At 30.3% G+C, this 25734-nt stretch overlaps 2 protein-coding genes across 2 annotated transcripts in view; one reads left to right on the top strand and one right to left on the bottom strand.

The window, feature by feature from the left end:
* Positions 1–25734, top strand: part of LOC119673288 (lipase member I-like) — a gene marked incomplete in the record, with an annotated part of 638721 nt that overhangs the window by 274928 nt on the left and 338059 nt on the right.
* LOC119673291 lies at positions 24549–25113 on the bottom strand. The gene is made up of 2 exons (XM_038084557.1): positions 24931–25113; positions 24549–24872 (listed from the first exon to the last, which is right to left on the bottom strand). The coding sequence occupies exons 1-2, from the start codon at positions 25015–25017 to the stop codon at positions 24561–24563; spliced, it is 399 nt and encodes a 132-aa protein (XP_037940485.1). The 5' UTR covers positions 25018–25113; the 3' UTR covers positions 24549–24560.

Below are 25734 nucleotides of genomic sequence, written 5' to 3' on the forward strand. Positions count from 1 at the left end.
ACTCATTAGGAGTGAAGTTGCTGGAGTATAAGATAACACTGGATATAAGACTCAGATACTTGGAGTCTTAAACAAATTATTTACGTATAATTAAAAATAAAAGGATCCATTGGTGATGGATATTGGACAATATTCGAAACAGCTGTATAGTCAGTTAAAAACTCAATTAATTAAAATTGACGAAAATTTTTTGTTGTTGCAATTCACTACTGTTCAAACTTCTTTCTTGAAAACGATAGTTTATATTAAGAATTTAGTTTCCTTTGTCAACAAAGGATTCACTTCTAATAGATGTTAGTAAAAACGTGTTATTGACTTGTGACCCAGTCAAAATCAACGTAACGAAGAACAACGTCGTATTCGTTAAATGTCTTTATTGAACTAAAAGCTTAAAGTATAATAATATATGAGATATTGGAATATTTTATAAGAGTAAGAGTATTTTGTAAGAGTAAGAATATTTATAAATACAGTGGATCGCATTGTTGCTATGTTCAAATTGCACAACAATAGAAACCCAATTTATAATTATGGAAGAGAATATTAAAACCGAATATAAGTTTACTTATTCATTCACAGATATGAATATGTGAAGATATATCTTTGTAGTAAAGATATTCGTTCTCTTCGCAATAATTTCGAATAATTCCGAATAATTTCGAAAAATAAATTTATGTAAACTTTAACAATAACACAAATTTTAAATTCATTTTTGAAAATACAAGGAATAATATCGCAAAATGCCTTAAAACAATCACTCTTCTTCGTTTGCTTGAAATATTTGAGATATCAAGTATCTTTCATCTTCAATACATATTCAAGATATAGTTTATATCAAAAACGATGATACTTACTCCGATACGATAAATGAGTATCGCACAATCTTTTATTATTGCAATATTTTGCATAGAACGCATCCCGCATCCCGCAATCCGCATTCCGCATCCATTGAACCTGTTTAACTGAAATGAAGTAAAGTAGGAACAACTTCTTTCATAATGCAATGCGGTAGCATAAATTGCACTGGCAAGAAAATTGAAATTGTAAAGTTGGCGGAGAGCAGTTGACTGGAGAAGAGCTTTCCTGTGCTTGGTTGTGTCCACAGCCGCTGACTTCTTCATCGTGGCTTGGATTGTCGCTGCATCAGCAACCACCACTGAACAGCAACGCATTAATAAATTTTGCTGATTGCTTCCGTTCCTTATTTTGCTGGAGTTACTACGGCTTCCACTCTTCCACTGCAGCGGTTACCAGTTTTGATTGCATTTCACTGTTTAACATTTTTTATGTTTCTTGATAAATTTAATTCCGGACGGAAGCATTTATTTTTATAAAAAATGCAGCAAAATAATGGAGTCCTGGAAATAAATGCAAGTCAAGTTAATTCAAAAGAATAAGAAAAGATCTTAATACGAACACATAAACGGAAGCAAGTATGTGAATAGATCCTTATGAGCGAGAAGTGGTCGCGTAGGTGTTGTTTAAACAGATTTATGAGAAAAAAAGACGAGGAAATGTTAATTGTTAAAATTTTTTGATTAATTTTACCGAAGACCTAATTCTGCTTTTAGAGTTTTGACTAAAAATCTTTAAATAATATTCGTAAAAAATTATGAAAACCATTTTTTGCACTGTATTTGTTAAGTCCTATTAGAATATGATTCTTAAATATTCAGGTTAGAGAAGCCATTATTATTTTGATATTCTTTATGATATGAGATATAAATAGATTACTTAAGAACTTTCAATAATGTATGTAATATTCAATACTACAATTAAATAAACGTTTTTACTCTAGTTGCCATCCAACGGCGGGATGGATTTAGTCTTTATTCTTCTATACTAGGGCTCTTGCGAGGAATATGGAAACAATACTGCGAATAATCTCTAATTGAGGTACATGGAAGTTATCTAGTGGCGTGCTACTACAACCAACCAACCAAACAATCATAGTTGCCATCATTTAGTTCTTTTGAATAACGAGGTCTTAAATGAGAAGTTTAGAAAAGTCACAAAGTCGTTTTGAACATTTACACTTTTATGTTCACTTTTATGAAGAATCTTTAATAATATAATATACAAACATATTTGGATTTATACGCATTGAGTTGGTATTGCTAAATCAAATATCAGGGAGGGAGGCTTATTCAGGAAGGCATGAGGGAGAACAATTGTGTACGCATCCCACCATGTAAATACAAAACAAAATACAAAAATTTAGTGAAAAGAAAAAAGCAACTCCTAAAAAATATTTTCATATATTTTCTAGATGCATCTTCTCTAGTATATCTAGGATGTACTTGGTCTGTCCTATAATAATTTTTGTCGAGGTTGTAGCTCTGCGGATGAGAAGGAAATTGCGCTCAGTCTTTGTTAAAAAGAACTTCTAAATTCTTAGGGGCACCTTTTCTTTCGGACCTAAACGAGCTGTTATTCTGCAAAATTATGACTTTGCCAAGTTTATAGAATTGCCTGGTAAGTACATCCTCAGCTAATGAGAGAGTACACTGACCTGTGCTACTACAACTATCATTAGTTCAAGATAAGTGGGCTTACAGCACAAGCCACTTCAGTCTAAACTAATCTAATATTAAGGATTAGAGGATAGAGATGAGGCACATCATTCTTCAACATCATTGTTAAAATATCTTAAAATTATACAGGATTGGTTGAGCCTATATGTGGCTGACAAGCAATACGAAGCCTATTTGTTAAGTAAGTGATAAGTGAGAGAATCAAGATTTTTGTTTATATGTAGTTTTATTATTTGATGAATCGACATATGAAGACTTTTTCTTATACTTTTCGCGACGTCGGATTTATCGAGGTGCTCAATATATCATTTATTGCAAAAATTGCATATAAATTCTTCGAAAATGTTGCTTAGGAAGATATTTAGCCAAAGTCAACTGACGAATGACTTTGATTGGACTAAACTAGAACTCAACTGCGTTACTGCGTTTTCTAGATTGTATCAAAGCTTGCATAGCTTAGCATTATTCTATGCTGTGGGCTCGTATTCTGGGATTGTCAGCATATTTCAATAATCGTCAATCTGATTGTTTACATTACATATACTTAAATACATAACTAAATAAGTAAATAATTAATTTTTAAAGCTTCGCTATCGTCATTATTATTGCACAGTATAAGTACAACGAACTCATTGTGGTTTAAAGGCCACCACACCAATATAAAATGAATGCCAACATCCTCAGAGAATTAAAATGCAAAATATATAAATACTTTAGTTTACACCATTAAATAAAATTTCTCATAATAATTATCGATTTCAACAACATTTCCATAACACGATTTTGTGTGTACAAATATATATATATACATATATATATAAATATATATATATAATAGTATATCTGGGATGCATTTCAGTGTTTGAAGTCAATGATTTCGATGTGAAGTTTGTCCGCGGATTATTGCAAATTAGTACGAATAAATGCCGAAAATACCAGCCAAATTCAGAAATTTATTTATTTGCACCGAACAGAGAACGATTATTGGCAATAATTCGGTTTCATTGACATTATAGTGTGGGGACGCATACAAATTTCCTGGTATTTATGATTTTAATGAGCATTTGATACAAAAAGAACACTAATTTTCAAAATTCATTACAATGAGGAAACCTTTTATTGAAATCCAAAAATTTTGATAATTGCTTTAATGTTTGCCATTTACACAATGTACTTTATTTTATATAATTAAAATTTTATTGATGATAAGTCACATGTAAAACTAAATATAAATATAAACTGTCTAAAATAAATTATAAAAAAAATATATAAATAGTTAATTGTTTACTTTTGTCTTAAAAGTATTAAAACATATTATATTTAATTATAATTTATTAAAATTTCATTAATGTAGTTATGTATAGAGCACCGCTTAAGATTTATGAGAACGAAGTAGGAACCAGCTGAAGAAGAGGGCGACCAAGAATACGATGGAAAGACAGTGTGCAGCAGGACTTAGAAGTAATGAATATAAGAAATTTGAAAAGAAAAGCAAAAAACAGAGAGGAATGGAAAACTGTTGTTAAACAGGCTTAGATCCTACATGGACTGTATAGTCATGGATGATGATGTATTATAATATAAATTTAAATAAAAATATATAAATAATTAATTGCTCACATTTTTCTTAAAAGTATTAAAGTATTATTAAAGCAGTATTCTATTTTATATTATTAAAATTTTACTGGTGTATTTATATATAAAAATAAGTAATAATGAAAGAACTAAATGTCTGAATATAAATTTTAATGAAAAGATTTTGCACTATTCGCCAGCTAGAAATTGCACAAAGCCAGGCTCTGAGAAGAATTTTCAAGGTATCATGATACATTAGGACGAATGACATCCTCTGGGACTTCAAGATTGAACCGATCACAAAAAATACATAAAGGATAGAGCCTTGAAATTATTTGCGAAAACTGACAGACTTACTAACATCGCGTTATTGAATCTCAGAATGGTTACAGGCTTCTCGGGGAGGTATGCAAATCTAAGGACAATTATTGCTTAATCCGATAAAGTGATAAAAATTAATCCAGTCAAGGCGTAAAGAGGGGTTTTGAAGATACCTCAAGTTAATAAAGAGTAAAAGTGCTGAAGTGCTCAAGCTTCTTCAACATAAACTTTGTTCTTGAAAGTATTAAAGTATTGTTATTAAAAAAATCCACTATGTAAAAAATTTTTGCTAAAAAAAATACATAAGAAATTAAATACATAAAATACTATTTTAATAATATTATCAATATTACTCCCAGATTCACGCATAATTAAAAACGACGTTACTCATACGCAACGTAGACCCATTTCAAGCGTAACTTTGTGTTTTTTAGTGTTGTTGACTTTTGTTCTAAGCAAACATAAATTTCTCTTCGATAGATGAAATTTGTAATTTAAATCATAGTCGAGAGGGAAAATAGTAGTACTCGTACTTAAAAAAAAACTATGCCAAAATTTGAAAATAAAAACTCAAGAGCACTGAAGCAGCGCGCTCTGCGATATCAGTTTAATGTCATTTACAAACAATTTTCTTGGGCGAAATAAAAACTCTGAAAAGCAGAAATAAACCGAAAATAGGACAAAATTGTGCAAAAATGTGGAATATTTTTTTCTCCTCTCATAAATATTCACTTGGAGTTCGCTGAGTTCAAGTGAATTTTGCTTGGTTTATGTTGTTACCACAAACTAAAGTTGCATCTCCTTCCCAGCAGAAGTAAGCGACACTATGGGTAGTGGCAACATATGGGAATATGCAGCTGCTTATGTTGTTGTTAGAATGTCATAAGCAGGATACTACTCATGGTACACTTGCAGTAAAGTCTGCTGTCATTGTTACTTTTAACCACAAAATATTCGAAATCCTTTGGTAAAGGAGATATTCCAGCTGATAAATGCTTGAGGTAAGAGTAAATGGGTTTGTGTGCATTTGGAATTTACCAAAGTCGAAAACTTCAAATGGCAGATCTTGGTACAGATTTGTAAAGTTGGTTTCTTATGGTCTTGATTTTATTTCAGTTTATTTGACACTACATACTATGTGGGTTGAATCTTAGTGTCTTAATGTGGTATTAACACAAAACGTCTTACTGATGCACTTGAAGAAATTAGTAATTTTCTATGCCATATTAAAATGCATTATTTGAAAACAAACAAAAAATATAAAACTTAATATTAAAGATCTGAAGTCACGCACTTAAAATCTTAAAGTGCATTTACATTACTAAAAATTAGTTTGATTATAATTTATCTAATATTTTTAAATAGGTTGACTTAAGTTCTAGTTGTGTAATTTTTAACAATTTATCTCATGTTAGTATAATAGATTGATTGGTATCCGCCTTGGTATTGAAATCCTTTTTCTGGGTATATATGTCCGAAAATCTTCTTAGCGAAGGTTTGCAATATTGAGATCTGCGCTCAACTAAACCTTATAAATGAATAAAAATGATATCTGTATCTGCACACAGGCAATAAAAATATAATATTTATTGAAGTTAACTTCATGGGTCTTTGAGGACTACTATGATATGCTGCAACAACAGAAATCGGATAATATCTTTGCGTGATACCACAAGCATAGATGACAATGACTCCGTGGTGTTTGCATATCCTATAAGATTTATTTAGTGATATTTGCTGACAGAAAATTGGATAATATATTAGATGCAACTTTCCAGGTAAATGCTGGTTCATCCTTATAACTATGGTAAGGTACCTCTTATCAATAAAACTAAACTGAAAGCAGGTTATATGATAGGTAAATATATTTTGTGCTATAATTTTAATAAGCCAGGATTGTCTGAGAAGATAGATTCTAGCGTAGGTGTGACGTATAAGTACATTTGCTGTTTTTATCCGATTTAAATTTGGGGTAGAATACTAGATCTGTGGCTTTTATTGCCATCTGTTATTAGAATACCTACAACGGGAGAGACCTTGATATTACTTGAAGGATATAAGTGTCTTCTCTTCGGTTAGATTCGGTTTTTCGATCAAAAGATTTATCAGAATCTTCATAGTCCACACCGATGGGTACCACATATTTTATAAATTTTTAATTCTACTGGATTTTGTACTAAAATTTTAGAAGATTGTAGCAATAATTTCAGTAATAAGCAAGTCTGTGCGTTCAGTGTAGTGTTAAATATATATGTGTCTTATTCTAACACTCAAGTGGAGTGTATAGAATATATTAATGTATATATACTCAATGTATTTTATACATTTTTTTTGTGACCAAAAATATTGTATGATAATTTATGAGCGGACTAATTGGTCTTGTAAATAAAAATAAAAAAAAACAATAATTTATTATTTATATTTAAAACAAATTATTTTATTAAGATGTTCGGATGTATCGACTATCTTCGCTCATAAATTATTATATACTAAATGTATATATGTCTTATTCTAATACACAAGTGGAGTGTGGTGGCTATATAATATATCGTTAAGACAAACATATACAATAAAGTTTAATGAGTTAAAGAACCATAAAAAGAGTTCAGTTCAATAGGTTAATAGCTGATATTACCATGCTAATCTAACCTATCATATACCAAAATTTTTTAAGTAATACTATTAGATACTTACAGGCAACTATACATATGAACACATTTAATGAAAATAATATTTGAAAATTATATTACCATTCGTATGAGGGAACTGGACACTCTCTGTTAGCAACATGTTTATAAGTGAAATATTCCAAAAATTAAAAAAATAGAACAGGTACACATTTTCTCTCCAATTTTTTCAAAAAACTTGTCAAATATTCTTTGGAACTACCATTTTTAATAGGCTGAACTTTCTCTCTGATATGGAGTAAACTATTTCTTAAACTTGCTGAAACAGATATCTTGAATAATATTGTCTGTACCGCCATTGCTGTTGTTCAAGAACTATTTTGTGTGGACTTCTGAACGATACTGACTTCAATATCTCATTTGATATACTTTATAGAAGTATCTGTCATATTACATAAATGTCATAACTACAAAAAAATAAGTGCATTGATAATATTCGAATGTTGCACACATTTAATCCCGGATAAATATTATTGCATGGACATGCATTTAATGTTACTGCCCATACACTCAAGTCATAGTACTTTTATCTAAAATGACCCATTCTCATTAAAATTATAACAAAACTTTGTAAAGCGAATTAAGTGATTGCAAATGATATTTAGCGCGCAAATAGCCCCCAACCCTGCAGATGAAATTGACTTGCCACTCCTTTGAAGTCTACTTAAGCTTTGTAAGCGGCACTTAAGTGTTTTGAAGTTAGCTTATTTTAATTAAAATGCTATTAATGAAATTAACGTTGTACTCGTTTACTGCTGAGTACTTATAAGGATATTTCTTGAACGGATTTGTGAAACTTTGTTATTTAATTACTTCAGTTTCGTTTACAATGTTTCAAGTGCAATTACTTTGTATGATCCTTTAAGAGTCACTTTGCGCAAATACAAGACGAAATAAATCAATAAATTTATGACAAAACTAATTGCATAAAAATAAGTTATTTTAGAGTCTATAAAAATTTATAATTGTAGAGTGGAAAGGTATAAAATCACAGAAGAAGTTTTGGGAGACATAAAGAGATATATAATATACAGAGTGCATCCTTCATGAGATTGTGTAAGCATGAATGCAAATGTCTATAATAAATATAAAGAGAATTTTGCATAAATTTAAACACAAGCAATTAAATTATATTTGAATAGTAAAAATATAAAAATTTTTTAAGACTTCATACTAAGTTTATGTGCACATTTCCATGAGTAAAAGTTTTGGTTGAAAGTGAAAAGTAGGTTAGAGACATTTAAGCGCAATGAATAACAATAATTTTGCATGTTTAATTTGCAAAAAGCAAAAAAGTCTGAGTTAGTTTTTAAGTGCGGAACTTGTGGCAACTTTGTTGCACTTCCACTGCAACTCAGTTGGATTTCTTCTGTGGCTGTGCTGAACTGAGCTGTTGCAGTTCCTTTGTGGACTTAAATGTTAGCCAAGAAAATAAAATGCGGCACTTGACTTTGCTGAGAGTTTAAGGGGAAACAAAACACTTTATTAAAATATTTTGTGGCTCTTAAATAAGATTTTTTATTCACGACTGTAGTGTAGTGTAGTGCAATTAGTTAGCAAAGTTTATTCAAAAATGAGCAAATAAACCAAGCAGCTTTTATTCTCGAATGAAGTGGTTTTTTTTTTTAGTTACAAGTATATCATAGAAATATTGCTAATTAGTAATACTAATTTTAATTTAATTAATTTTGAGTATCATTTTATTAGCTGGGTAAGAGTTTGGCGAAAGCACTAATCAAATACTGCTTCAATTAGCCTCTAAGACTAGACTGTTTGTTATTCGAAAATTACTAACTCTTATAAAACCCACAAATGTTTGAAAAAGTTTCTAATAAATTTTAAATTAATTTAAATATATTAGTTAGTTAGTGAATGCAAAGAACATCAAATATCTTTAAAAGTGAAATGAATAATTAAAATATGCAACGACACGTAAGCAAGTTGATACCTCCTAACCATTTTAGGCATTTGCAAGCAGAGTTGGTCTTGATCGTAACTTAAGTATTCACTAATTTAAGTACTAACTTGTCAAGCTGAAATAATCAACTTTGCTAACTTGATTTATACTTAAGTCGGTTTGCAGAATTAACAGAACAGTTGCAGAACATCACATCTAATTGTGTCTATTATTTCGCCTACTCTATCTTGAGCTGTCTTTAGTTCAATTCTATTGCTTGCTATTCTTTTAACGTCATCCCTTCAGTTCGTAGATAATTTCGCAATTCTTTATTTATTTTTTTTGATCCCCAATCAAGTTTTCTCTTCTTCAATAATTTATTTGCTGTCAGAGGTAATATACTCATCCAATGGCCACTTTCATTTAGTTCCTCACTCAATCATGTCGTCTATTTTTTCTCTCAATATTGTATTTTTTAATTGGTTTCTTCTGGTTCCTCCTAACACTGCTATTTCCAATACTCTTTAAGACACTAGAAACTTATGAATTGTGTGCACAATAAGAATCCATGTTTCGCATCTGCACTGATGATGGGCAAAACAAATTTAATGAATCTTTAAGACACATACGCAATTCATTTTCTTAAATAATATATATAAACATTTTATATACAAAAATTAATATACATTTTATATTCACATTTTATATTCAAAAATGTATATATTTAATTTTTCCATGCGCTGTCTATCCTGTCTATTTTTTTTCAATATACTCCGAGGAATTTGTCATCTTTATGGATCACGTCGAAGATATTCATGTCTGGAAATATTTTAGTTTTCATTTAATTTCATTTTTTTTTCTCTATTATAAGATTGATGCTTTCTACTAGGTGATATTAGAACTATAGCCCCTTAAAAAAAATTTTAGATATCTCGTTACCATTATTCGAAAAAATTACACTCTTATAATGGATTTGCTTTTGATTTTCTGTAGATTGGATAATATATTTAGATAATCGAATATCTCTTCCAATAGGTTTTGTTACATAGCTATAAAAGTCGAAGAAAGTGTTTAATAACACAAAGCTCTACATTGTCTAGCTAGGCACTTGTTTTCTGGGTGTTCTTCTCCAGTTAGATAGAAGACGACCGTTTAAATATTTTTTTTCATCCTTAAAATTTTTGAATATAAAGAGAAGTTATATGCCGTACTGTTTGTAATTCTCGAAGGGTAAATAAAAGTAATACAACTAACACTTTTAAGTTCCAAAGTAATAGATGAAGACCATTAATTGAAAATATCAAGTCACATAAAAATATATATCAGGATTGACAATTGTAAAAACAGTTCTAAAAATAATAATAATAGCAATACGTACAAGAGTTTCAGAAGTGCTTCTTAGATTTCACTCCATTTTAAATCATAATAAAATGGTTTAGCAACATTATGAGCTGAAAGATCTAAGTGACCTTATCCTAGTGGCACACAGAAGCACAAATATTTTTCTAACACTTAACTGAGAAGATTTTATAACTAAAAATAATTCATTATTTTTATATTTAAATGCATTTTTAAAAGATTATTTTTATATTTCTATTTTCACTAATTTTTCGATTACCTTTTTTGCACCTTCATTGCACTCCATATTCATTTTTCATTACACCATATATTACTATCATTCTGAATTTAATGAAGTTTGAGCATAAATCTGATTTATTCAATTACAATAATTTCCGTTATTAATAAAAAAAATAATTTAAATCATTTTCAAAGAAAGCGTAACGGAAAACTTTCTTAAAAAATATTGACAGTAATATAAAAAAAATTTTGATTTATGGGATTTATTTCGGAAGTTAGTTGGAAATTGATTCCATTGAAAATATTAAAAAGAATTCTGTTATTTAATTTCCTTAACAGTAAATTCTTAGTTTTTAATTTTATTTTTCATTCAAAAGAAATGCAATTAATTTTATACTCAGGGTACGATTGCAAATTAAAATATGTCACTCATACGCACCGTGGTCCAAATTTCAAACCAAAATAATAAAGACATTTTTTTGCTTATGATTAGCATTATTAAATGTTCTGTCAAATTCTGATATTTCAATTGATATAAGGTAATATTTTTTGATTAAGTGATCACACTTGATTTTAATAAGTTTGATTGCATTTTCTGCAAGGTTATTATGTTTAATGCAATGGCATTGCCATAGGTTCAGATTTGCATATAAGAAAAAGTATCTGGATTTTGTTGTTTGTTAACTAAGTAATAGACCTTTTTCGAAAATTTTTTGTTATGTTGGTACACCCTTTCTTGACATATGGTACAAATTTGAGCGCCATCTGTCAATTAATTTGTTTACAGCAGCTGTTAATGTGAGACTACCTCAAATGCATTCAGCGATTTTTACTATGGAAAATTCTTGTTGTATGCGATTTTTTGACCAAACACGGCACCACTGTTATCGCTTAGGCACCATATTCGCCAGATCTGGCGCCGTGCGTCTTCTTCCTGTTCCCGAAACTCAAATACCCTTCGTGGTAAGCGTTTTCAGTCGATTGAATCGGTAAAAGGGAATTCGCCAAAGGAACTAAAAGCCATACCTGCACGGGTCTATGAAAAGTGTATGGAAGATTTACAAAATCCGAGTACTTTTTGAGCTTTATTTACAAGCTTTATTTCTTGCTAAATCTAGCAAGCCTATATATATAGCCCAGGAATTTCTCACCTGTATGAATGTAATTCTCTAACGACACTACTAAAACTAAACTTCTTTTGATGACAAACTTTTATTTGCAACTGGAAAATAATTTTAATGTAAGAAGAAATTTAAAAAATGTAAACAAATTAAAAATTAATGTAAATGTAATTTTTAACCAAAAATTTTGTTATGCAAATTGCATGTGAAAATGCTGCAGAAAATTATTTAAACGAAGTACTTTGCCATGCAAATATTTGCACTCTGAAATGAAGTCAGTCTGTCCGTGAGACTGTCAGTCAGGCAGCTCGCTACTCCAGAGCGGATTCTGCCCATTGACCTTGTTTCACATAAAACTTTTATTGCATATAACATTTTTTTCGCACACTTACACATATTTGCATATGCATTTGCATTTATTGCCGCTGACGTACAATCTCAGTTAATGACTATTTTTTGGATTTTACTACCGAAAAACCAGGAAATAAAAAAAAATTAAATAAAAAGTGAAGGAGAAAGCTTTTCACTGCACACTTCACAATTTTCGGTGGTTTTTTAGAGTCGCGTTGAAATGAAACCAATTAAAATTTTATAAAAATTGTTGCAGTTTGTTTAATTTTAAGGAAACATTTTGTGTTTTTAATTAAATTTATGCCGAAATTAACTGCAGTCCTTACTCTTAAATAAAAATTTCACTTAAATTTACACATATTTTATAGCAGTAAATATAATTTCAATATAAAATAAATCTACGTAAATAACCCTTCTCTCAATAGTTAAATTAATTGCCATCCTGACAGGATATTGTCTTATAGGCAGACATGCCAACTGGTTTGGAAATTCTTTCAAAACTAACTGTGGTAGGTGTTATTCAGAGGGGGGACTGAAAATATTACGCAGATATTTTGTCACTATCCCTCAAACTTCAGAATGGTTACATTTACTCTAGCGTATCCATTCCATACCATCACCTGTGTAGACATTAAAAACGTCGTTGGTTAAATTAAAATGGCAATGTGATTTTCTAATGTAATACCAATGTTAGTAATACCAAAATTATAGCATGAACACACTATGAACTCACTTCTTGGAGGTTAGTTAAGTTGCAGATATTAACTTTCTACTACGAAAATAAATACATATTTGGTTTATCATCTGAAGATAGTTGTTTGTTCATATTTGTTCCATAAAGGACTATAGGTTTCAGTGCCCACTACTGCTCTGGAGAAAAAGTTGTGAAATGATTTAAGTCATGATTGAAAAGATTACAAAGTAAGATAAGATAATTTTCCAAATGTAGAACCTAGAACCACTGATTTATTACACAAGAGGAAATCAGTGGAGCTAGGCTTGGCCTACCCTGTGATAGTTCCTGCAATGCGTGTCTACCAGCTATTGAATTTCTTCAACAACAGAATACCTGCTGTGTATATGTCCAGGGTTGACCAGAACTAGGCTTAATTGGGAGCCTGATTCTTCAACACACTCAACGATATCTCTAGCCTTAGCTTTGGCCAGATTCTTGCCTGTATAAATGCCTCTGGCTGGTTTTAGCTTGATTTTCTCTTTACTATCCATTGTTACGAGAATTTGTGCATTCAAAATGGCTTTCTTAATTAATTGAGGAGAATTCGGTGCTCCTTCCACCACAACTAACTAACTAAGGTAAAATAATTTTTTGCCATTAATAAAAGAAAAAAATGTGAAATTACTGTTTATATTAAATTAATCTTAATTTAATTTGAATTCTTAATGTACATTAAGAAATCCGCCATTCCAGATTACGAGATTTCTTTGATGAAGCATGACCTTCTATTCAGATAGCATGATAAGCTTATTAGCAAAGATACTTAGCAAAGATACAAGATACTAGGGTATGTCGACTAGATGACGATTATAAATGCAACTGTGAACGCAGCTGTTTAGGAAAATATTTTTCTATATGCTATGTGCTGTTATATAAATGTTATATAAATAAATAATTAACATATTTGAGAAGTTTTACTGACAATTCATCATACGAAGAGCTTTTGTCTCGAATACTCCCTGTGCTGCTGACAAATAGTAGATAAGTTTCTTAACTCTATAAACTTTCCTACTGAGCTTACTGTAGAGTCTAATGATAACTGTGATTTGTCGACATATTTCCAAGCTGAAAACTTATTGTCATTCACATCAATGCCAAAACAGATGAATTCCAGTTTATCAATCACAGTAACCAACAACCAACGTAATGTTCCGACTCCTTCACCATCAAGTTTATTTTGACATATTATCGTGACATTCCTATATGTTTTCTAAAATATTTATAAAATAATAATCATTGCCCAAATGAATTAATTGCCTTTTCGGAAATAAATTTTTAACTCCTTTTATTGTGAAAAGTAACACCTGAACTTTTTTGCATTATGTCTCACTCTATAAACTACATTTACCACAAAATAAATAAAATACCTGAAAATGCCACAATAAATGTAAAAATATTTCACAAAAATTTGTAGTTTCCGGTTACGAGTACAGAGAACGGAATATGGAGTCTGGAGTCTGGAGTAGGGAGTATGGAGTATGGAGTACAGAGTACCAGGGCGCAGACTTCAGTAAATAAAGCCACAAATAGTGAATAAATATTTTTAATGGCGACATGAAATCACAATTTATTTGCATTTGCATTTATTGGTAGTTTTGTAAAATTTGGCAAATAGTTTTGAGGTTGGGTTTTTTCCTTCGAATTTACAAGATATTTGTGCAGTTATAAATTTTTATTACATTTCCTCAGTGGCAAATATTAAAAATTATGTTTAAATGGCAAAAATAATTTCTCATCTCAAGTGTCCTTTGGATGGAAATTTCCTTGTGCTACTTTTGTTATTTTTATTTGGAAAAATTTTAATAAAGAGATATTCGTACTCGGATTTTGAAATATACCACTTGGTTTCTAAGAAACATTTTTAATATTCATTTATATTAATAAATACTTGTTGGATAAAAATCTAATTGTGGAAAGTAGAACATTTTAATATTTAAGCAGCCTTAGAGTATATTGAATGGATACTTGGAAAAGTAAATAATTAATATAAATAATATCAAAAGCAGGGAGTAATATAATTCAGGAGAGTAATCCTACAGATATTTACATTTTATGTTAATAATAATCATTAATAGTTTTGGATATGTACATAGCGTTTTATTTTAATCGTGAAGAGAACTGCGGTCGAGGGAATAAATAATAACTATATTAAATATTTGTCTAAATTAAATTCTTTTTTTCTTCACTTAACGTTAACCATTTTTGCAGAGTCCTTTTCGATTATAGCAAGAGTAACACTGATATCATCTCAATTATGTCGCATATTATCGACATCATTAGTACATTCAAAAAGGCTACAGATATTTCTATAAAATGATTGCCTAACTATGAATATTTACCATAATCACTTTCATAATGAATTTACAGAGATCACAGGCTAAGAGATCATTTTTTGTAATACCTACTATATTGCAGCTAGTCGAGTCTGTTCTTCATAACCACTCTCTACGTCTTAATTGAATTATTGTATATCACTTCATCACGCTAAGCAATAACTGACCTCAGATCTGCGAGGAGACTGTAACCATTTAGAGATTGGATAACGCGCTGTTGGTAAGTCTGTCAGTTTTCGTAAATAGTTTCAGGGCTCTATCCTTAATGTATTTCTTGATCGGAATAATTTTGAAGTCCCTGAGAATGTCACTCTTCCTAATGTACCATGGCACATGAAATAAACTCAAACCATAGTGATAAGACAGCTGTTAATTAAGAGAGTTGCGATAAATAGATTTGAGTTACATCGTAACTTATAGATAGAATGGGAGGGCCGACTCAAATGAACTGTGCTGACAGATATTAATAAGGGAGGTTAGCTTAAAAAGTGTGGTTTAGGTGTTGTCTTAGATCCATTTTAGTATGAATGGCACAATAATTTCTTCTTGGTTTATGTCAGCTGTATGCAGCGATATCAAGAACGCAATTCCGATGCCGGCGAGTATACCGGGCATACCACCATCCCATCAACTGCTACAAGCGACACACAAACATACGTGGACATAACACAGACCTAAACTCTTAATATGCATTTTGGCAAATTAACAAATTGCCGTTTAAGTATGACTCCATATTAGCCCATCAAAAGTTACGAAGAGCAGTCATGGTATTAAAATTTTGGATTGTTTTGATATTTTAATAAATTAACAGATGCATTTTAGTCTCAGTCACATTGAATGCTATTTTATACGAAATGAAAGGAAGAAGCGACATCTTGATGTTACGTTCAGATGTTGTGGCTTAAACTCGACCCCTTATAGGCACATTTAGTGCTACTTTATAACAAATTAAAAGAAGAGGCGAGGTCTAGATGCTAAGCTTGTGACGTTATGTTAATTGGTTTGATTTTATAATGTATTAAATAGGAGCATAATTTTGCTGAAATATATTTAATTAGTCAAAACTCATTCCTATAAATTACTAATTGGCAGTAAAGTCTTGTGTATTCCGGAATATTTATGTGTTTACTCCAACATACATGTTTAGAAATTTTAACAGGATGTTCCTTGTAGTCACAATTGTTATACACAATCAAAATTTCCGGCATAACAGGAAGTTGCACGTATTTACTATCACTTTCTAAGCAAAAATATATGATGCGATATACTTGCTAATTAAATATATTGCATCCATCATTAAAGTCCAAGTTAGTTTACGAAAATTACAACAACTTTATATAAGAAATATATATAAATATATAAGAAATGTGAGAGTCATATGAATATTATTAAGAGTAAACCATTTGCCTGATGTCTCGAAAATTCCGCATACAAGGTGGGATGATGAAAACAACGGACTGCTCTGGAAGTAGAGTGGGAGCTTAAACCTCCATTCAGTGGTACTTATAATCTCAAGAAATTATTTACAAAAAATTTTTATAATTTAAAATTAATTAAAAAATGGAAAACTGCAGATTTTTGGTCTAAAGTAGCTCTTGAAAGAACTGTAACTAGAACTTGTATTGGTTTGTGAGAAATATAAAATAAAAGTTCCATAAGAGTCTATGGTACTTAAAGTAGATCTGGAGTTTAATGAGAAGATTTTATGAAAATTTAGCTTGTGATAAATAAATTTACTGAACTTCATGTAAAATACAATTCTCCTCTATCTTTAATTAATGATGGTAATAAAAATTCTATTATTCGCCAAATAGAATCAAGGGTTCCATTGCGTGTCCTGGCAATTCTCATTGATATGCAAATCTTTATGGCATACTGCCGCGTTACCAAATTAATTAAATTGTCCATTTATGAAACAATTGAGTGGCATCCAATTTCGTCAGTATAGGCAGCCCACACAGCTCAACTTAATTACTCCAGCAAAATCGACACGTTTGCATTCCTGCTTATTGCGGCGCACCGGTGCCCAGGTGGAAAATTCGAAAATGATGTGCTCGTCACCTGGTAGTGAATGAAACTATGTCAGAAATTCCAATGCAGTTTAGATTCCCTACTTAATTTTGTCATAAAATGTATTTAATGTGTCACAATTGAAGTTTCCATGTACCGAATTATGGTATCAATGGGAGTTGCGTATTGATGCATGTGACGTCATGAAATTGTTTGCATATTAGACACGAAATGCTGGAGTTTGATTATTGTTCAGTATTTTGATTGATAGCGTTTAGTTTGCGAAGGAGAAAGGTATTGCCTTTAACTTTTGAACAAAACATTATGTGGTTCAATAACAAATTTTCCTGATTTCCTATGGGATTGGAAACAATTTGCTTTAGATGTGTTAGTATTCCAAGAAATTTCGTTAATATTTATCTTCGTTTGGATAATTGTAAAAGAAGCAATTAAACTGAGTTGGTTCTCCATTAATTAAATGTGAACAATGTGCAATAAATATTTATGATAGAATGTTATTTTTAAGACTAATTATTAAAATCACAAACAGAGGACAAGCGATAAGAATATATGATATTAAAGTATGTTTTAAATATAGTGAAAAATGAACACTGATGTGCTAAAATACTCAAAGAAAAATAATTCAAAATTATAAGTATTGCATATACTTTATACAGGTTTACGTCCTCTATACGGAATTCCATGGGTTCAAAATGAAAATAGTGTGATGACGGGTAAAACGATATAAGTAACTTATTTAGAAGGTTTTTCGGATTGTTGAAGTTGACTTTTGCATTAAGCTAATTTTCCGATTTTTTTAAATTTGTACCTGTAAAACCTACAGGTTCGATGGGCTAATAGATCACTTGGATCGCAGACATAATCTTACCAGTAAAAACTGATGGTGAGAATAGTATATGTATACGTAACATAAAAGTGATGATATCCGTAATGAATAGTTTAAAAAAAATAAAAGTGGCTCTCACAATACTTTTTTGTGGGTTCATTGGAGTAGGGTAGCCAGATTTCTGCTAATATAATAGAAGATATACTAGAAAACATTATTGGCTGAGTTGCTGGAATGCATTGTCTGCAGATTACATTCTAAAGAGGAAATCTTTATATTGATGGATATATTGATTGATTGATAGCATTATATTGGTTATGCGAAGTCGAAAGCGACTAAGTGCGTTAACATTATTGTCGCAATTCAACTTTTGAGTGTTCTGCGATGGCACAAAACCATAATTGTAGTATATTAATATACTTGTATTATACGGTGAGTTTCCGTTTGAATTTCTTCTGTTATATTCTGTTTCTCGATATAAGTTATTAGTTGCTTTTGTTGATAATAGCAGGACATTTTATTGAACTTATTATTTATTCCTGTGTTAATATATTTAATAATACAAGTGATATGAATAAGACAATAACATTTACACCTTTTATTATCAGAGCTGTAAATTCTTTGTTATTAAATTTAAAACTTGATTTACCATTTAAGCGCATTACTTCTATTCGAGAGGACTACTAAGAACCTTATGTTGGAAATCTCAAAATTTTTTAAAAAAAATAAAAATAAATTTCTATAAATATTTTATGGAAATCCTCTTGGAAACAAAATCACTCGAAGTGGCCTTAATGACAAGAACCCTAATGTTAACCTAGTCACATAGGCGTTCTATATAGAGTGCATCTCACACTTACATATATATTATGGAAATCCTCATGAAAATGAAATTATTCGGAGGTTTCATAAGAGGTCTGAGGTAACCCAATAGGCACGTAGCTGGTGTACATGAGTGTATCTAAGACATACATATATATTATGGACCAAATCATGTGGAGGAGTGACAAGAGACCTAAAATAATCCAACAGATACATAGGTGTTCTACATAGAGTGTATGTCAGACTTACATATATATTATGGAAAACGACAACATTCGGAGGTTCCACAAGAGTCCTGAGGTAACCTAAAAAGAACCGTAGCTATTCTAAATAGTGTATCTCACACTAAGATATATTTTAAGGAAATCCTCTTGAAAACCAAATCATTTGAAGGCGTGACAAAAGCCCTAAAATAACTCAACAAACAAATAAGCGTTCTACAGAGAGTGTATCTCAGATCTACATATATATCATAGAAAGTCTTCTTGAAAACAAAATTATTCGGAAGCTCCACAAGAGTTCTGAGGTAATCCAAAAGACCCGTAGGTGGTCTATGTAGAGTGTATCTCAGACTTACATACATATTATGGAAATCTTCATGAAAAGTAAATCATTCGGAGGTTCTACAAGTGTCCTGAGGTAACCTAACAGAGACGTGGATAGTCTACATAGAGTGTATTACAGACTAACTTTAAAACCTACCCATCTGTTCAATAATATTCTTTTTATAAAATAATTTGTTTATTTGTATAAAACTATTAAAAAAAAATCTGAGGTATTTCTGAATTTAAAAATTTTTTGCTATTTTTGTTTCATATTTGTTAAACCATAAAATTCAGTTTTGACTTTTGACCCTTAGGTTACCTTTTTCATATACTACATATACGAGTATATTGCATAAAATTGTGCTGTCATAAAGTTCATTGTATTTGCACTTGCACTCCTATTTAGTCGTAAGTGTGAGTATATGTCTGTGGCATTTCCGGCATTGTCACTTTATGCCATAAATTACTCACATCAGCTGGGAAAATATCACAAGAAAAAAGTGAGCGGTAAATGGTAGAAACAAAATAAAATGAAGTGAAATAAAATGAAACCATACAAATATGGGGAAGACATACATAAGTGGGGAAGAGATACAGAAATGGTCACAGTGGATGGCAGGGTGATACCTTTTCTGGGTGCAAGTGGAAGCAGCAAATAAAAATGGGGCAACCTTTTATGAGCTGCCATATTCATTATTATCACGTCTGTGTGTGAGCAGCTCGAAGCTTGTGTTGGAAGACTTTCGAGTTCTCGATGACGGATGATATTATGCAAATATTACTGAAGTAGACAAACGACCCAAAATGATTTCTTTTTTTTTTTAGTTTAATGTGATGTGTTGGCAGCAAGAAAATCAGCTAGAAAAACTTTGCCCGCTAAGACTCAAAAAAATGAATTCACTAAAAGGTGAAATATTTTTCTAAATATTTTATTTTCTGTAAAAACTATAAAAACGAAAAAGTGATAATATTAAATAAGAAAAAATATTCTCATATATAACGTGCTTTGGGTGAAACGTGTCAGAAATGTAAGCAATTTGATTGGCAAACAAATTTCATTGCAAGAAGAAAACCTATCAAATTATGGCATAGTAAAAAAATTTCAATAATTTCTCGAAAATATTTCTACACATTTTTTAATTTAATTTTATAAGAAATATTTGGAAAATATGTGAATAAAATATTTTAAAATAATATGAAGTTCAAGTAAACAAGCAATTTGCCTTTGTGTCTGTGGCAGCTCCTTTGCAGCTGCACATTTAGCTTGAAAACTTAAAGCTTCACAGTTGAAGTGTATTAAAGGTGAAGTAAGTATAGTGACTTCTGCTTAACAGAAGCGCTTACTACTGCAAGGACTTTAGTTCAACACAAGACATTATTTTAGTAAAAACTTTTTATGATAAATATGAAGAGTGCAAGGACCTGGCACGTGACCGCATTCCTCAGAAAGGTGCTTGGAAGTCATTAACTTTGCAGTGAAGAATCAATTCATGTGAGTAACAATTTCGAATGTCCTGTTGATTACATTAGTATGATTTTTATTTGACTTTGCATTTAATTTTACATAGAGTATGGAATATGTACGGAATGTGAGGATACCAAAGCATCTGCCAACATTGCAATCATCAAAGTTTTTCAAGTTGTCTACACCACAATAGAGGACAAATCTCTAAAACTTTAATTGAAGTTTTATTCAGTCGCTTGGTATTTATATTTTCTTTTTTGGCAAAGGATCAAAATTCGTTTCGATTTTTTCCTCACTCAATGGTCCAACAGTTCTTGGCAAAAGAACTTGTCTCATTTTATACAAATTAAAAATAAGTAGGCGTTCTGTGCTATTCATGGGAATAAATACTGAGGAGGAAGATATGGTATCATTTTCTTAAAAATTTTATTATTCTGATTTTTATTAAAATCAACTTTTAATCGATTAGTTAACATTCCTCTTCTGTGCAATGCACTTCATTGACTTTATTGTGGCGTGAATTACTTTGCACCGATGAATATCCTACAAAGCAAAGTGTTTAACAAAGTTAAGTCTGAATTGCACTTGCTTAGATATAGAAGCTAGAAAAGTTTTTTCTCCTTTCACCCATTTGTGTGCTGTGGTCTCCTTAATGAAATCAATACCTCTTCGCAGGTATACAAAAGGAGTAAATGTAATTTAATATCCTGTTTTGCTGTCTTCTGTGGTTTATTTCATTTGCATTCTGTAAAGGTGTTGATGCTTCAGAATTTTATAGTTTCCTTTCCTTTCTATAAGTAAAATAATGCAAAACAAGGGGGAAGTAAAGTTTGAAGTGTTTTAAAAGTTTATTTATGGAAAAAAATTTTAAAAAAAATGTACGGGTATCGGAATCTCTTGTTTTTATAGTTGATATTATGTACTTTAAGAGTTGGTCAATAGTACGTCAAAACAAGTTTTTATTGATGTCTAATTTGGTTTTAATATTATGTTAGAAAGATTTTTAAATATAAATACGCTTTTCGGCCTCCAAGACTCGTTGCTGGACATAGAAAAAATTTGAAATTTTCAAAATAATTTTTTCACTTTATACGACAGGTCAACAGACATGTTCTATGTACTCCAAATCAATAATTTCTAAATCAAACCACAGAAACAAAGTGAAAGTATCTAAAATAATAATGGTACTCTCACAACACTGGGTATTTGAACGACATAGGGCCAAGCTAGGTATTCATTATCGAAATTCTAGTAGATCATATTTACTAATGGTATATATATATATAATATAATACTACTATTAACAAATTACTCAATAAGTTGTGTGACTAACTAAGAAAATTAAATTTTCTTCCAAAAATCGATTTTACTCATCAATATAATCTGCTTCAAGAGCAAAACAACCATTTCAACGCTTCTCTTACTTTTTGATGCCGTGCATGTAAAAGGATTTGTCTTTTACCTCAAAATAGGTTTCAGTTTTAGCAATTACATCTTCATTTGAGATGAATTTGTTACCGGCGAGCATTTTTTTGAGATCAGTGAATAGCCAGTAGATCTGGCTTCGGGCCATCAAGAACCAATGATAAATTGTTTTGAATCCATTGATTTGAAATAAACAAAAGTAGCTTCACTTAAATGGCTGTCACTTTTATTGTAACTAGTCGAAGTGTCATGAAGGTTGGTACTTCATAAACGTCATGTGGACATATTGACAATGTATTGATATTGAATATTGACAATATTTTGACAATAGTCTATAGTCAGCTCCTGTGTATTGATATATGATTATATAAATAATCAGAAAATCAGAAATAAAACTACTATTTATTTCATGTAAATATCAATTTTTTTGTTTAATATTTTTTATAAGTTTCTGATTTCCTTAATATTTTTATATTAAATTAAAGCAATTTTTCCGTAAAGGAATCGAGACAATTTAGAATTTAGTGCAATTGAATAATTTACTCAAAATAATTTTTGTAAGCTATTTTCATTGGCAACTAAATTAACTGACAGCAAAATTTCCAGAATTGTGGTTAATGCTTCCTGAAGTGTTTATTTATTATCCTTAGTCTGTGCTGATATTTGCTTTGCTAATGAAAAGCTCTTAAACTATTGGCCATAAATCATTTAGTTTGCTCTATTGAAATGTGTCCATTAATAAAGTGATAAATGTATTTCTACGAATTTGTTTTTCTACGAAATTAAACACAAACTTAAATTGAAACATAACAAGAACTGCAAATTTAATAAAGATTTGGAAAAGAAGAATAAGATAAAACTTATTTTTACATAAAATTAATATGCTTTAAGTAAAAATATTTTAAATGCAGATTTTTAACAGAAAAATTGATCAGAATATACAATATACTTAATAGCAGCTAAGTTGTTGCCTTACTGGTTAACCATCTCGGTTAACTAATGAAATCAGAAATACATAACATAATATAATTTTAAATATTCATTGAGAATTTATGAATAGAAGATGCAGTCCATATTATTTTGTAATAGATTATGTGAGAGAGTACTGAGAAAACTTCCCAGAACTTAGACAAAGCAATCTGGTATCGCAATGGACCTTAGTGGTCTACGCGTGGCCTTTTTGGCCTGCCAGCATAATCTAATCTAATCTAGACAAAGCAAAGCACTGATAAAACCGTATTCCTACAATCACATTCTTAAATTCTCAAAATATAATTTAAGATTGTTAAAGGGTTTCATTAAAGGTCATTATGGTCTGAGTATCATCTTTATAAACTACAATTATCTACCAATCCTTAATGTAGGTTATGCCTCAAATTTGAGGAAACTACCTTGAATATTCTTTATGATTATTTACTTTTAATAACGCACATAAGAAACTTGTTTCATATATAATTTCTGTCAGCAAAACAGATTAAGAACTTTTGGTTAAAAACAACTAACCGGCAGAAGATGTTAAAATTTCATATTGTAGTCAAACATTTGCTGTAAACCAAGTATCATAAAATACGGAACATATGAGCTTTGAGATTGAACATCTTCGAATATTCGAATACCTTAAACATATTTGAACATTTGCACCGTCAATGTGCAAATTGAATATACTCGTGCTGAACCAGTATACCATTTCCTTTTCCCTTTACTTTCACTTTGGCACGAATAACCAAATACATTGTTTTCTATAAGTTAGAACGGGACAGCTAATTTCCTACAGATAACTAATTCAGACTTTTTAACAAAAGTTAGAGCAGCAGCTAATTTGGCTTAACCCATTAAGTACCAGGCATTAACCCATTAAATATGGTGTATTTTTCATAGTTGATAGTAAAATAAAACAGGTTTAAATGAGAAAAGTTGAATATTTATTTGATAGATTTGTCTCACTTTATCTTTACCTAATATATATATAAAATGTGTGGTGCACCATACGGTGGTCCAAAATGGGTTAATGTTACATGTTTTTTACAGCGGCGTTTATGTTTTTTTGACACATACCTTACAGCTAATAATTATTTGTAGTCGGAAATTAAAATTTTTTCCAAAATCGTATAAGTGGACTATATTAGGATGCATTATATCGGAGTAGTATATAATGAACTATATGAGAATTATACTATTGTAAATATAAAAAGATATATTAAAAATAAGAAGTATCTTTAGCTCAATGCATATCCCAATGAGTAACGAATGAAATTTTATGAATATTACAAAATTTAATTTTATTTAAGAAATAAACTTTGCATCCAAAAGCAATTAGGAGTCTTCAATCAAATTTATATATACAATGTTCTGGGTTGCAGCTTCACGTACAACTTCGATTGGTTCATCCTTATTGCAAACGAACTTTTTCTCTGGTTTCCTGCCATCTTTAATTGAAGTTTCATTTTCCTTTAAATGTTTGTGTTTACGGATCAACGCCCAAAATGAATCGCCTGGACGATAACGCGCAAACCTTCTAGCCTTGAAAATAGTCCTACTGCTAGCCAGTTGTCTTATTTTACTATTGGATGACTTTTTAAACTCCTCTATAAGCTTTGCAGATGACTCCTGAACGACTTTCTCAGTCTGTGTGATGAAATTTGTCACAGTATAACAAAATAATTATTAAATTTATTGAAATAACCTGGTCAAAAGCAACATTCAACATCTCCTTTAGAGTATCTTCTAGAGTATTGCATGCAGGCATATGACCGATAAGTTGGAACGTCATTTCAGTGAATTATTAAACCGCTGAATTTCTACAACAAACAGTCAAACTAATGCTTTCTTGCTATAAAAATAATTTAATGAAATGTCAAAATTGACAGAGTTGCATTTCGAAAATTTAGTACTTGACAGATACAAAACTGTTAAGTTAAGTTAGAATGGAGATTTAGAAAGTAATAGAAATTCACTTAGATTAAACTGTGAATAGTAATTATTAATGATTAATAATTTAATTTATATAATAAAAATATATAAAAATTGATTTAATATATGATTATATATATAAGAAACAAGTAATAATTAAGCAAAAATCAAAAAAAAAATCGACAAAATTCATCGCTTGAGAAAATTTCCAATCTTATTTAATCGAGTTTTCTGTAATATAAAGGTATATTAAAATACTATAAACTTTTTTTTATCAAAATCTTTTGTTTAAGAAGTCATATTAAATATGTATCTGTATCGACGAAAATTTTTACTTGGTATAAAACTATATCCTCCTACTGTTGCACAATGTGCATATTGGCCTATGTAGATCCGCCTAGATCGCCGGTATAAACTAACCGAAAACTATATTCTCATCTCAATTTTAAATGTGCTAATTGTATTTTTTATCTCATAAGATTAAATTAATTATATATACTTTATCAGCCGATCTGTATATTAGCTTGAAACCAATTTGGTATATCGATTATCCTTAAGTTTCTCGAAGTATTGCTCA

The sequence above is a fragment of the Teleopsis dalmanni genome, chromosome 1, assembly GCF_002237135.1.
Source record: "Teleopsis dalmanni isolate 2A chromosome 1, ASM223713v2, whole genome shotgun sequence".
NCBI lineage: Eukaryota > Metazoa > Arthropoda > Insecta > Diptera > Diopsidae > Teleopsis > Teleopsis dalmanni.